General features: G+C 40.6%; 1 protein-coding gene across 3 annotated transcripts in view; it reads left to right on the plus strand.

Moving 5' to 3' along the window:
• BLM (BLM RecQ like helicase) overlaps positions 1-15,501 on the plus strand; it is a 115,318-nt gene that overhangs the window by 58,017 nt on the left and 41,800 nt on the right. For all 3 annotated transcript variants that reach the window (XM_007990458.3, XM_037987659.2, XM_073013000.1), the window contains 4 exons: positions 2,477-2,595; positions 4,098-4,211; positions 6,323-6,421; positions 6,638-6,786. In XM_007990458.3, coding sequence (XP_007988649.3) covers positions 2,477-2,595; positions 4,098-4,211; positions 6,323-6,421; positions 6,638-6,786 — 481 coding nt within the window. The remainder of the gene's footprint in view (positions 1-2,476; positions 2,596-4,097; positions 4,212-6,322; positions 6,422-6,637; positions 6,787-15,501) is intronic.

Consider the following 15,501-nt stretch of genomic DNA (forward strand, 5'->3'; position numbering starts at 1 on the left):
CCATTGGCAGATGTTAAATGAAAGCTCTTTAATAGAAATAAAAAGACCACCTACACACTATTTCTATCATTTAGGGACCTCTTAAACCTCCCATACTGTAGTAAGAAAGTATATTACTTTATATCCTCTGGTCTGGTTGTTGACATGATGAAGTTTATAGCCCTGTAAAATTTTCTTTTTTTTTTTTGGGTGGAGGGGAGATGGAGTCTGGCTCTGTCGCCCAGGCTGGAGTGCAGTGGCGCGATCTCTGCTCACTGCAAGCTCCGCCTCCTGGCTTCACGCCATTCTCCTGCCTCAGCCTCCAGAGTAGCTGGGACTATAGGCGTGCGCCACCACGCCCAGCTAATTTTTTGTATTTTTAGTAGAGACGGGGTTTCACCGTGTTAGCCAGGGTGGTCTCGATCTCCTGACCTCGTGATCCGCCCGCCTCGGTCTCCCAAAGTGCTGGGATTACAGGCATGAGCCACTGCACCCAGCCTCCTGTAAGATTTTCAACTTGAAGCTCATTGTGTTGAACTAATCTAGAATTTTTCATTGGGAATTTTTCTTTGTTTTAGTCTAAGCAATTTTGGAAATCAAACAGAAAAATCACTGTCAGAGACCATGACCATTTCTGGCAGTCTATTTGCAACAATCTAGTGTTGCATAGTGGTTAAATCATGTATGCATATGTGCATAGTGGTCCATCAGCTGTGGACCAAAGGCCTGAACTTAAAGAACAGCTCTGCTGCTCACAGCAGTGTGGCCACGTGCAAGGCGCTTTACTCCCTGGACCCGTTTTCTCATGTGTGCAATGGTGATAGCAGTGAAGTACCTGGTTCACAGAATGGCATGAGGATTAAATGAAAATCATTTAGCACGATATTGTGTTGGCCCCACTTTAAAGAGTCTAGGACATTCATTGTGCTGTTAAAGCTTATGATAGCTGTTCAATGATTTATAGTCACTCACATGAGAATATTAAATAAACAGGGCAGAGCACATGGAGAATTTGCAGTTTCAGTACCTACGTGTCTAGTCCTCCCTCTGTCTATCACTTGATTTGTGACCTTTAGCAAGTTAGTTAGTGCTGTCATTATTGTATAACGTTGACTGGGCATCTGAACTTTTTCAGCCTGGTTTTTAGATTTAGATAGCCTTGGCTTAATAATCAGCATTTCAATTTTTATTAATTTATTAATCACTCTGTGCCTTCCTTTCAACCCTATTTTGGTGTTCCAGAACTCTAAAGCTGGAAAAAACCTTGGCAATGATCTAATCCGTTGATTTTTTTTCAGGGCTTTCCATTGTCCTTTAGGGTTTCAAGAGGGCATTTTTAAGGTCCTTCTACCCCAATTTCAACCACTTGAGATATATACATATAAAAATATAATTGTGTATACTATGTATATTGTATTATAGATAATATGTCTATTGTATGTAATTATAATATAGGTATAGTGTGTGTGTATAAATATTCCAAGTAAGATTTATTTTATTTTTATTTATTATTTTTGAGATAGGGTCTCTTGGTCTGTCACCCATGCTGGAATACAGTGGTGCTGTCACAGCTCACGGCAGCTTCAACTGGGTTCAAACAATCCCCCCCACCTAAGCCTCCCAAGAAGCTGGGACTATAGGCATGTGCCACCACACCTGGCTAATTTTTAAATTTGTTGTAGAGACGAGATCTCACTGTGTTGCCAAAGCTGATCTCAAATTCCCTGGGCTCAAGCAGTCCACCTGCCTGAGGCTCCCAAAGTTATGGGATTTATAAATAATAAAAATAAATAAACATTATATAGAAAGTAATTATTTTAATCCTAGTGTCATTTTTAGAGACTCTTCTACTACTAGAAATAAAAAGTTTACTGTATTCCATTACATTTTAAATGTCCTGCCCTAATTCTTGCCTTTGCTATTATGTATGTCTGTGTAAGATGTCCTAGGCACAGTGGCTCTTGCCTGTAATCCCAGCACTTTGGGAGTCCGAGGAAGGTGGATTACCTGAGGTCAGGAGTTCAAGACCAGCCTGGCCAACATGGTGAAACCCATCTCTACTGAAAATACAAAAACTAGCAGGGTGTGGTGGTGGGCGCTTATAGTCCTAGCTACTGGGGAGGGTGAGACATGACAATTGCTTGAACCTGGGAGGTGGAAGTTGTAGTGAGCTCAGGTGGCACCACTGCACTCCAGTCTGGGCAACAGAACGAGACTCTGTCTCAAAAAAAAAAAAAACTTTTTTTTTAAAAATCATTTTTAAATTGCCTAAATGTAATAGTTGGAGTCATTTGAGTGTGGCAAATTGTTGACACCAGGGACAATATGCCTTGGTGTCCTATTAAAGATATGATTTCTTTTTTTTTTTTTTTTTTTCTTTTTTTTTTTTTTTTGAGACGGAGTCTCGCTCTGTCGCCCAGGCTGGAGTGTTGTAACTTTTACATTCATGCTCTCAAGATAGAACCTGACAGATATTTTTTCATTGTTTCTCTTTCAGGAGGTGGTAAGAGTTTGTGTTACCAGCTCCCCGCGTGTGTTTCTCCTGGGGTCACTATTGTCATTTCTCCCTTGAGATCACTAATAGTAGATCAAGTCCAAAAGCTGACTTCCTTGGATGTAAGTTATAAAAATAGTAATAAAAACATGCCTTAGAAACAATTAAATTTCAGTCCTCTGGATAACCTTTTTATTAAATAGTTCATAATTTGTAAAAATAAAGCACAGCAATTAAATTAAGTTGTGCAGTTAAACAGAAGTCTGAAAATTTGATACAGATAACCTGTAGTTCAATCTCATTTTATTCTACAAGAATGTATTTTAGTAAGAACTTTTAACCAATGCTATTTTTTGCTGATGTAATTTTTTTTAACTAATAGAAAATCATTTCTTTTTTCAGTACTGCCAGGTCAGCGTAGTTCTCTTTCCCTTATATCTTAAAATGCATACACACATGCATGCCTGCACACATACGTCTTTTTTCCTCATGGCTGAGTTTAAGGAAGTAAATGAATGCATTCTACCTAACTCTTCACAATGTTGGTGCGGGTGGTGGCTCACGCCTGTAATCCCAGTGACTTGGAAGGCTAAGGTGGGAGGATTGCTTGAGGCCAAGAATTCAAGATCAGCCTGGGCAACACAGCAAGACTTTTTCTACAGAAAAATAAAATAAGCTGGACATGGTGGTGAACACCTGTGGTCCCAGCTACTTAGGAAGCTGAGGGTCACTTGAGCCCAGGAGTTTGAGGCTGCAGTGAGTCATGATCATGCCACTACAATCTAGCCTTGGTGAAAGCAAGACCCCAACTCAGTCTTCACATTGTGATTAAAAAGAACTGTTTTAGGAGTTAAAGTAACCACTCCTCGATAAGACCACTAGTTTGGTTTGCTTCCAAAGAATGTCTTAGTGCAGTGATGGTAGCCATTATTCAACCATTTGTGATATTATGGCCCCTTCCTTGTCATTAATCTTTAAAACCCTGAAATACATTTATCTAAAAAAAAAAAAAAATGACACCATACAGTAGGACTGGAATATCTTGTATACCAAATTCATATTTATCTTATTTACAAAGATGAAAAATAAAGCAAGAAAAGGAAATAAACAATGAGAAGACCATTTTGTGTTATGCTTTTTTTTTTTTTTTGAAGACAGAGTCTTGTTTTGTCGTCCAGGCTGGAGTGCAGTGGTGCAACCTTGGCTCACTGCAACCTCTGCCTCCCAAGCTCAAGCAATTTTCCTGCCTCAGCCTCCTGAGTAGCTGGGATTACAGGCACCCAGCACCACGCCAGGCTAATTTTTGTATTTTCAGTAGAGATGGGGTTTCACCGTGTTGGCCACGCTACTCTCGAACTCCTGACCCCAAGTGATTCACCTGCCTCAGCCTCCCAAAGTGCGGAAATTACAGGTGTGAGCCACCACGCCCTGCCTGAGTTACACTTAATAAGGGTTCTTAAAAAATATATGTATGTATGTACTTACATACTTGTTATATTGAGATATGTATTTCCTTTGATAGGTTTGATATGTGACTAATAAAGTATTTATAAAACCTAAAGACAAATGTAATTTTGTCAGGTTAATGTATAAAATTGAAATTGTTTACTACTTTTATACTTAGATTCCAGCTACATATCTGACAGGTGATAAGACTGACTCAGAAGCTACAAATATTTACCTCCAGTTATCAAAAAAAGACCCAATCATAAAACTTCTGTATGTCACTCCAGAAAAGGTTTGTATTTATATCATTATTTTAAAATATATTAAAGACCACTAGAATACATATATTTTTAAAATTTTAACAAAATTTTTTATATGTAGTACAAAGAATTTTTGTATAACTTTCATCCAGAAACCCCAAATGGTAGCATTTTACTATAATTGCTTTGTTATTCTCTCTCTGCATATATTTTCCTGAAACATTTGATTGAAAATTGCAGACATGGTATCCTTTTAAACCCTAAGTACTTCACTGTGCATTTCCTAAAAACAAAGTATTCTCTTATATAACCTCAGTATAATGATCAAAATTAGGAGATGTATATTGATGCAGTACTATTACTTAATCTGTAAACCTTATTCCGGTTTCACTAGTTGTCCCAATAATGTCCTTTATAGCAAAAGAAAATCCCAGATCTTGCATGCATTCAGTTGTCCTTCTCTGTAATCTTGTAAACAGTTTCTCTCTCTTAATGTCTTTAATGATTTTGACATTTTTGAAGGCCAGTCGTTTTGAGAACTATCCCTCAATTTGAGTTTATCTTGCTTCCTCCTGCTTAGATTCCTGTTACTCCTTGAATATCACAGAAACGGTGATATGTTCTCATGCCCACTGTCAGAAGGCACTTGATGTCGATTCGTCCCATTACTGACAATGTTAGTTAACTGATCGCTTGGTTATGGTAGTGTCTGATAGACTTCTCTGCTACAAAGTTATCCTTTCTTTTCGGCCTTTGTAATTAGTAGATATCCTGTTGTGGGATGCTTTGAGACTATGTAAATACCCTGTTAGTGATCAGAATTTTACCCACAATTTTAGCATCCATTGATGATTCTTCCTCAAATCAATTATTACTATAATAGATATAAAATTATTTTTTAAATGTAGTTGGCGTTTTGCTGTAAAAAGAGTTTTCCCGTTGAGTACACTTTTTTTTTTTTTTTTTTTTTTTTTTTTTGAGGTGGAGTCTCACTGTGTCACCCAGGCTGGAGTGCAGTGGCGCAATCTCAGCTTACTGCAACCTGGGTTCAAGCAATTCTCCTGCCTCTGCCTCCCAAGTAGCTAGGACTACAGGTGCGTGCCACGACACCTGGCTAATTTTTGTAGTTTTAGTAGAGATGGGGTTTTGCCATGTTGGCCAGGCTGGTCTGGAACTCCTGACCTTAAGTAATCCACCCGCCTCGGCCTCCCAAGTACTAGGATTACAAGCGTGAGCCACTGTGCCCAGCCCACATATTTATTGATACAGCATGAACTCATGACTTCTTAATTTATTCAATGAGTTACAATCAATTATCAAGTATTTTGATGTTCTAATTGTCCTAGATGTGACCAGTGAGACATCTCTATCAAGCTGGCTTCTCTGTCCTTTTGACATGTCCGTCAAGATGTGAGTGCTACATGTGCTCGTTGCTACTGAGATGTCCTTGCTTCTAGGCCCTGTTATGAAGAGAGCTATAAAATATATAATTTCTTCCCCAGCCAATATGCATCCATATAACCCAGATATGGAACCGTGTTGCCAGTGTAAATGTGTGATGGCCCTCAGATGTCTTGAAGCAGACAAAAGTTTTAGAACCACTAACCTGCTAAATAAGCTGTTTGCTTAATGTTGGTGAACATTCTAAAATGTGATCTGCTATTTTCTGTTACTTCTGCTGTTCTCCTCATAGATTGAAATAAGAACCCATTTTATATGGAGGTGTTTTTTTTGTTTGTTTTGTTTTTTCTTGAGACCGAGTTTTGCTGCTGTTGCCCAGGCTGGAGTGCAGTGGCGTGATCTCGGCTCACTGCAACCTCTACCTCCCGGGTTCAAGCAATTCTCCTGCCTCAGCCTTCCTGAGTAGCTGAGATTACAGGCATGCACCACCACGCTCGGCTAATTTTGTATTTTTAGTAGAGACGGGGTTTCCCCATGTTGGTCAGGCTGGTCACAAACTCGCGACCTCAGATGACCCGCCTGCCTCAGCCTCCCAAAGTGCTGGGATTACAGGCATGAGCCACCGCACCAGCCTTATATGGAGGTTTTAATACAGCTTAAGTTGTAATGGAATTCGAAGACAACAGAATCATAAGGTGATGTGTTTCAGTGTTTTTAAATGTCTAATATATTTCTGGCCTAGATCTGTGCAAGTAACAGACTCATTTCTACGCTGGAGAATCTCTATGAGAGGAAGCTCTTGGCACGTTTTGTTATTGATGAAGCACATTGTGTCAGTCAGGTAAATACTGTTTTTTATATCCGGAAATATCAATAAATACATACTACCAACAATATATGTATTTTCAATACTGAAGAAAAACCCACGTTGAGTGAACTAGTCTGCTATTTTACTGAAGAATAAGGTGGTTCTTAATATATTGAGCAGTGTTGGCTTTTTATAGAGGGAAGCTCCAAATAGTCTGAAAAGCAGTATTTTTTTTTTTTTCCCAACTAGTGGGGACATGATTTTCGTCAAGATTACAAAAGAATGAATATGCTTCGCCAGAAGTTTCCTTCTGTTCCGGTGATGGCTCTTACGGCCACAGCTAATCCCAGGGTACAGAAGGACATCCTCACTCAGCTGAAGATTCTCAGACCTCAGGTGTAAGTTGTTGCACGTCATCTATTTGAGAACCCTGGGGCAGTGATTGCCAGAGCTGCTACACGTTAGAATTACCTGTGGCGCTTTAACACCACCACCCCACCCCACCCCCATGCCCAAGTTGTACCCGATGGCAGCTAAATCAGAATGTTTGGGGCTGAGAGCCAGTAGTTTTTTAAAAATCCCCAAGTGATTACAATGTGCAGCGGAGTTTGGGAACCAGAGTCCTAGGGCTTTTCTTCACTTACTAAAATTAAAACTCCATTTCAGTACCTACTTTGGAAGTAGGGATAAATTGCATACCATACCTATCATCCCTGGTATAGTCCCAGCAATAAATAAATTTTTACTTATCTAATTTTGGCGTCCATATATCCTAGAGTATATTTCGTGAAGTGAAAGATGACCCTGCTTTGTCATTTCCCCCTAAGGTCCCAATTGAATCCACGATGTTGAAAATGGTCCAGATACTATGTCGAATAGTTTTTTTACTTTGTTTTCTTCTCAACAACAAATTGCTGCTTGTTGCCACCACATCCATAGCTCTTCAGTAACAAAACCTATAAAAGAAATCCCCGCATATGTATCTAGGCTGTACTGGATTATTTTATACTTCTACCTGAGTTTGTAGAGATATGGATTTTTGGTAGGTTTATTCACTCAGCAAATATTTATTTAACAACCGTTGTGTGCCAGGGTTAAAGTATTTTTTTCTTCTAGTTTGTTAGTGTGCGCTTGAGTTTGAGATGTAAACATTAACATGGTATGCCTGAAGGAGTAATGACGGAACCGGATACTGGGGTGAATTTTTGAAGCACAGCTTTTGTTCATTTGAAAATAAAGGGCCGGGCGCGGTGGCTCAAGCCTGTAATCCCAGCACTTTGGGAGGCCGAGACGGGCGGGTCACGAGGTCAGGAGATCGAGACCATCCTGGCTAACACGGTGAAACCCCGTCTCTACTAAAAAAAAAAAAAAAAATACAAAAAACTAGCCGGGTGAGGTGGCGGGCGCCTGTAGTCCCAGCTACTCGGGAGGCTGAGGCCGGAGAATGGCGCAAACCCGGGAGGCGGAGCTTGCAGCGAGCTGAGATCCGGCCACTGCACTCCAGCCTGGGCGACAGAGCGAGACTCTGTCTCAAAAAAAAAAAAGAAAAAAAAAAAAAAAGAAAAGAAAGACAAGCTGGTTCTGTAAATATTATAAGCAGTAAGAACAGCAACAGTATCTCTTAGAGGATTATGAGAAGAACTGAAGGTTCCTTATGAAGGATATGAATGGGTCATTGGAGTAAGATAGCTACAAAGGCTTTTGCAGGTTAAACTGGCAGCTTCTAAATTATCTGATCTAAATCAAGGAATTCCAACATTTTGGGTTTCTTCCAGCCTTTAAGTTGTTTGGTTCCGGCCTAGAATATTTTATTGCTAGTAGCACTGTTATATAGCACTAATGACCATACTCAAGTGCAAGGATTTTAGAGTCCTCAGAATTTTGCGTGTGTGATCACAAAGTTTGGAATGGAATATTTTAATTTAATCTCACTTGCAGAGGAGTATTTGTATAAAATTTGGGGGAAAATATTTTGCTTCTATAATTGATATGCATTATAATGCTATATTTAACGTGTCATATTAGGCTAGGCATAGTGGCTCACACCTGTAATCCCAGCACTTTGGGAAGCCAAGGCAGACGGATCACCTGCGGTCAGGAGTTCAAGACCAGCCTGGCCAGCGTGGCAATACCCCATCTTTACTAAAAATACAAAAATTAGCCAGGCCTGGTGGCATGCGCCTATAATACCTGCTACTCAGGAGGCTGAGGCAGGAGAATTGCTTAAACCCAGGAGGTGGAGGTTGCAGTGAGCCGAGATCACGCCACTGTACTCCAGCCTGGGCAACAGTGTGAGGCTCTGTCTCAAAAAAAAAAAAAAAAAAAAAAAAACACACACACACACAAAAAACAAAAAATTTATGTTATACTTTAGATTCTAATAAATAGCCTATTTGCAAGAACTTTGCTTCTATAAGTACTGCATTGATCCATAATTTTTTTTTTTTTTTTTTTTTTTTTTTGAGACAGATCTTGCCATGTTGCCTTGTTACCCAGGCTGGTCTCGAACTCCTGGGCTTAAACAATCCTCCCGTCTCAGCCTTCCTAAGTGCTGGGGTTTTTCTGTCTGCTTATGCCAGATGCAATCTACTGTTCTTTTGGATCAGTTACATTAATGGCGAATGCCCATAGTTAAATGATAAAAAAATTTCTTTTCCTTTTGAATGACTTTTTGTAAGTATAGGATTTGTGATTTATGTTTGAGTAAACAGTGCACATATTTATTTATTTATTTAGGGGCAGGCACCTTGAATCTCTTTTCTTAGTACTGTGGAGAAGAGATCTGCCTGGGAAAGCAAGGTTGTGGATTTCCAGTTTCCAGCACTTGGTACATAATTGGTACTCAGTAATAATCAGTAAATGAAAAACATGGAGGAATTTGGGTAAATGTAAAAATTTAGGTATGTCTGTTGACTCCTTAATGTGTTTGGCCCTTCCCTGCATTTAGAAGTAGGAAATTTTAAGGAACACTTTCTGGGACTCTGTTTCCTGATCTCTTCTGCCAGTAGGCCCCTGGTTTGGATTAAATTTGCTCAACTGCTGCCATGTCGTGACCCTGGTGAAGTCAGGTATTCTTAAGGTTGAAGCCACAGCCCCTGTGCTGCTCTCCTCCTGCCAGTCTATAATAATATTCTTCCTCTTTGGGAAATACAAGGCACATAAGAAAGGCTATATTCCATTTCCTTAGGGCCTTCAAATATGAACTGGAAGAGAGCAAAGAGACAGGCATATAGAGTTAACTATAGTAGAACAATAATAATAGCTAACACTTACATATCCAGCCTACTCAGTGTGCCAGGCACTGTTGTCATTTTATGTGTATTAATCCCCTTGTCCACACAGAAGCAAGGTAGGTATTCCTGTTTTCCTCATTCTACAGGTGAGGAAATTGAGGCACAAAGAGACTACATAACTTCATATGCCTAGCAAGAGTTGGAGTGAGAACTTAAAACCCCAGAAAGCTGGTTTCAGAATCCTTTAAATACTAGGTCAAATTGCAGAAAGAAGAAAGCAGTGATTTGAGATGTAAATTACAACTACAGGAACTGAAGAAGACAAGATAAGCTAGAACCCCCAGTAACAGCTGTTATGAGGAGGGGTCAGATCAAATTTCATAAAGGAACTGGGCATTGTAGGAGGAGTAGTTTATTTAAAAGCGTAGGCTGGGCGTGGTGGCTCACGCCTGTAATCCCAGCACTTTGGGAGGCCGAGGTGGGTGGATCACCTGAGGTCAGGAATTCAAGACCAGCCTGACCAACAAGAAGAAACCCTGTCTCTACTAAAAATACAAAACTAGCCAGGCCTGGTGGTGCATGCCTGTAATCCCAGCTACTGGGGAGGCTGAGGCGGGAGAATTGCTTGAACCTGGGAGTTGGAGGTTGCAGTGAGCCGAGATTGTACCACTGCACCCCATCCTGGGCAACAAGAGTGAGACTCTGTCTAAAAAATAAATAAATAAATAAATAAAAGTGTGAACAGCAGCCTAGCGCAGTGGCTCACACCTGTGCACCTGTAATCCCAGCACTTTGGGAGTCCAAGGCAGACAGATCACCTGAGGTCAGGAGTTCAAGACCAGCCTGGCCAACATGTTGAAACCCCATCTCTACTAAAAATATAAAAATTAACCAGGTGTGGTGGTGGGCATCTGTAATGCCAGCTACTTGGGAGGCTGAGGCAGGAAAATTAGTTGTACCTGGGAGGTGGAGGTTGCAATGATCCAAGATCATGCTACTGCACTGCAGCCTGGGTGATAGAGCAAGACTCCATCTCAAAAACAAACAAACAACAACAAAAGCTTAAACAGCTGTATTGAGATACAGTTTACATATCATAAAATTCACCTAAAGTTGACACTTCAGTGGCCTTTTTTTTAGTTTGTTTATAGGGTTGTGCAGCCATCACCATTATCTAATTTTAGAACATGTTCGTCTCCATTGAAAGGGAGAGCACACCCAGTAGCAGTCAATTCCTACTTTCTCACTCCTCCATTCCTAGGCAACCCCTCATCTACTTTCTGTCTCCGTAGATTTGCACCTATTCTGTACATTTCATATAAATGGAATTAAATGGAATCACATAACATGTGACCTTTTGTGACTGACTTATTTCACTGAGCATGTTTTTAAGGTTCCTCCATGTTGTAGCCTGTTCCAGTATTTCATTCCTTTCAATTTTCAAATAATACTCCATTTTATGGATCCTACTCTCTGTTTTATTTACCCATTCATCATTTGATGGATGTTCAAGCTGTTTCAATTTTTTGGTTTTTTTGAATAATGCTGCTGTGAACATTTGTGTAGAAGTTGTTCTGTGGTCATAAGTTTTATTTCTCTTGGGTTGCTGGGTCTGTGGTAACTGTACGATTAACCTTTTCAAGGACTGCTAAACTATTTTTCAAAGTGCCTCCATCTTTTGTTTTTTTTTTTTGAAATGGAGTCTCACTCTGTCACCCAGGCTGGAGTACAGTGACACAATCTTGGCTCACTGCAACCTCCACCTCCTGGGTTCAAGCGATTCTCCTGCCTTAGCCTCCCGAGAAGCTGGGAGTACAGGCACGTGTCACCACACCTGGCTAATTTTGTATTTTTAGTAGAGACGGGGTTCTACCATGTTGGCCAGGCTGTTCTCAAACTCCTGACCTCAGGTGATCCACCTGTCTCGACCTCCCAAAATGCTGGGATTACAGGTGTGAGTCACCGCGCCCGGCTGCCTCTATCATTTTATATTACCTTCAGCAGTGTATGGGGGTTGCAGTTTTTCCACATGCTCATCAACATTTGTTACCGTCTTTTTTTAATTACAGCTATATGAAGTGGTAGGTGAATGGCATTTTAGCAGGCAAAGAGTGAAAATTCAGGGCTGACGTTTCTGTTATAAAAATACTGGTCAGGCCAGGCTCGGTGGCTCACGCCTGTAATCCCAGCACTTTGGGTGGCTGAGGCGGGTGGATCACCTGAGGTCAGGAGCTGGAGACTAGCCTGGCCAACATGGTGAAACCCCATCTCTACTAAAACTACAAAAATTAGCCGGGCGTGATGGCATGCACCTATAGTTGCAGCTACTCGGGAGGCTGAGACAAGAGAATTGCTTGAAACTGGGAGGCGGAGGTTGCAGTGAGCCAAGATCACACCACTACACTCCAGCCAAAAAAAAAAGTACAGGTCACGCCCAAGGAATGGTGAATAATCCATTGGATAAGTGGAGAAACATAGAGAAGGGATGACCCTGACAAGGTGTCTTGAGACCAGATCATGGAGGGCCTTGCATATAACGATGGCAAAATGTTTGGACTTTATTCTTTTGGCACTTTAACCTGGGAAGTGGCTTGATCTGAACTGTGTGGATGAATGATAACCCTGGCAAGAGAATAGAGGAGAGGATGAGTGGGAGAACAGAAAGTTAGAGGTAGAGCAGCCCTTCAGGAACCTGTTGCAGTAATTGAGGAGAGCTGATGCTGGTGGTAACAGCAGAAGTGGAAGGAAGAAATGGAGTCAAGAGAGAGGGCAGGAATGGCAACTAAATGGAATGAGAAAAGTGGATATGGTTGAAGTTTATAGTAGTTCCTGGGGCAGGTGACTAGTACCATTGACCGTAAATGGAAATGGAGGAAGTAAGATGAGTAATAAATTTGATTTTAGATGCATGGTGCCTGGGATGTTTAAGGGATGAGTGGATGACCGAGATAGCTATCTTCAATCTTCTTTGGTCACATGTACCTCCTGAAAGAACCCTGGAAAACTGTGTACCTCCTGCATACATACATACATATATATATATATGTTTTAGACTGAGTTTGGTTCTTGTTGCCCAGGCTGGAGTGCAATGACACGATCTCTACAACCTCCACCTCCCGAGTTCAAGTGATTCTCCTGCCTCAGCCTCCCGAGTAGCTGGGACTACAGGCACTTGCCACCATGCCCGGCTAATTTTTGTATTTTTATTAGAGACAGGGTTTCACCGTGTTGGCCAGGCTGGTCTCAAACTCCTAACCTCAGGTGATCCGCCTGCCCCAGCCTCCCAAAATGCTGGGATTACGTGAGCCACCACACCCAGCCATAAGCAAACATTTTGATTGAGAATGGATCTCTTAATGAGATAGGCCTTTAGTTTGTTTAAGAGATGAGGTCTCCTTATATTGTTGGGGTTGGGGTTAGTCTAGAATTTCTGGCCTCAAGTGATCCTCCCACCTTAATCTTCTAAATAGTGGGGACTACAGGTGAGTACCACCACACCCAGCTAGGACTTTTTGTTGTTCAGTTAGTTCACATGTCTGGATGAATTGGGTCTGTTCATATTTCTTATTTTTATGGATGTAAGCACTAAGAAACATTGCATACATAAACATGTAGATGAGAATGGAAGGCATTTTTTGTAGCTGTAACAATTATTTGAATTCCTTCTGACATATATGCCAAGATTACATAATGATCCATCATCAAAAATTATTTTTAATTATCTGTCAACCTAATTCAATTAGGTCCTTCAAATTTGTGGTAAGCAAAGAATTGGAAACTCTCTGACTGGGAAAATAAGCAAGATCAATGGTTATTCACTTTATTTTTTTCTAGGAAAAATACCCTAAAAAAAGCTTTACCAATACTTACCTAATGACTATTAAGTAGTCTTATTATTCTTTCAACAAGAATCCTGTTCCCTGTATCCAACATGTATGGAAGAGTTGGAGAAATCAGAATACTGTTAGTTTCATTATACCTTTCCAATATGATATTTTTGACAAAATATTTTATTGTGTGATGTTCTTCTCTAATAACTTTTTTGTTGTTGGTTTTTGAGAAGGGGTCCCAGTCTGTCACCCAGAATGGAGTGAGTACAGTGGTGCGATCTCAGCTCACTGCAACCTCCACCTCCCAGGCTCAATTTCTCCTCCTGCCTCAACCACCCGAGTAGCCGGGACTACAGGCGTGCACCACCATAACTGGTTAATTTTTATGGTTTTTGTTTGTTTGTTTGTCTGTATTGTTTTTTCGTAGAGACAGAGTTTCACCATCTTGCCCAGACTGGTCTCAAACTCCTGAGCTCAAGGGATCTGCCTGCCCCAGCCTCCCAAAGTACTGGGATTACAGGCGTGGACCACCATTTCCAACCATATTGTGTGATATACTTTTAAATACAGTTTTGTCAAAACTTTGTGGCTATAGATTAGCTCTTTCCAAAATTGGGAAATGACTGCCATATAACCTAATTGGTAAAGCCAGTCTTTACTGCTAAATTAGACTTTTCTTTGTGGGTTTTGTTTTGTTTTGTTTTTGTTTTTGTTTTTGTTTTGGAGATGAGGTCTTACTCTCACTATGTTGCCCAGGCTGGTCTTGAACTCCTGGGCTTAAGTGATCTTCCTGCCCTAGCCTCCTGAGTAGCTGGGACTACAGGCACATACCACCATGCCTGGCTGACTTCATTTTTCTTTTCTTTTGAGTGGGGGGAGGGGAGGATGGAGTTTTGCTCTTATCACCAAGGCTGGAGTGCAGTGGCTCACTACAACCTCCACCTCCTGGGTTCAAGTGATTCTCCTGTCTCAGCCTCCCGAGTAGCTGGGATTACAGGCTCCTGCTACCACGCCCAACTAATTTTTTGTGTTTCTGGTAGAGACGGAGTTTTGCCATGTTGGGCAGGCTGGTCTTGAACTCCTGACCTCAGGTGATCTGCCCGCCTCTGCCTGCCAAAATGCTGGGATTAGGCGTGAGCCACTGCACCTGGCCTCATTTTTCAATTTGCATTAACTATTTAGTAAACATCACATGACAACTATTGTCAATTCCAAAAGCAGCAAGCTGAGCTCTAGTTGACTTTGTTTCCTCACACAACACTTTGGAAAGACATGAGTTTGACACCTCAAACATGATAATATTTACCATTTTAATGGTAATATCCAGCAGAACCTTAGACAAGAAACAATAGAATCTAACTTTTAAGAAAACTTTATTAAAATGTAATTCACACACTATAAAATTCATCCATTTAAAGAGTACAATTTAGTAGGTTGGTTTTTTCCTGTATTTTCACAGAATTGTACAACCATCCCCAATATCTAAGTTGAGAGGATGGGGAGCAGCTGCTATTTTCACAGAATTGTACAACCATCCCCAATATCTAAGTTTAGGGCATTTTTATCACCCCAGCAAGAAACCTGGTATCCATTAGCAGCTGCTCCCCATCCTCTCCCTCTTGTTTGTGCCTGGCTTCTTTCACTGAGCATAGTTTTCAAGGGTCATCCATGTTGGTGCATTGGTCAGTACTTCATTCATTTTTATAGCTGAATAATATTCCAGTGTATGAGTGTTTTGCATTTTATTTATCCATTCATCAGTTGATGGGAACTGTCTGTAACTAGATATTTGGTAATTCCAAACGTCTTATTTTCCAACAGGCAGAGTAAGATTTGTTACATGTAATAAACTCCAAGGGTCTATTAACTTTTTCATTATAACAAATTGTGTAAATATTGCTTTTAGTTAGTTATCCACAGTCCTTTTGCAGAAGAGATAGTTGTCTTGGTTTTAATTGGATTTGTGATCCAACTTTATGTTCTAATCTCATGTCATTTTTATTATTTTTAGTAAAAGTAATTCGTTTGACTAAATTAACTGGTAAACAGT

This window comes from Chlorocebus sabaeus, chromosome 29, assembly GCF_047675955.1.
Source record: "Chlorocebus sabaeus isolate Y175 chromosome 29, mChlSab1.0.hap1, whole genome shotgun sequence".
NCBI lineage: Eukaryota > Metazoa > Chordata > Mammalia > Primates > Cercopithecidae > Chlorocebus > Chlorocebus sabaeus.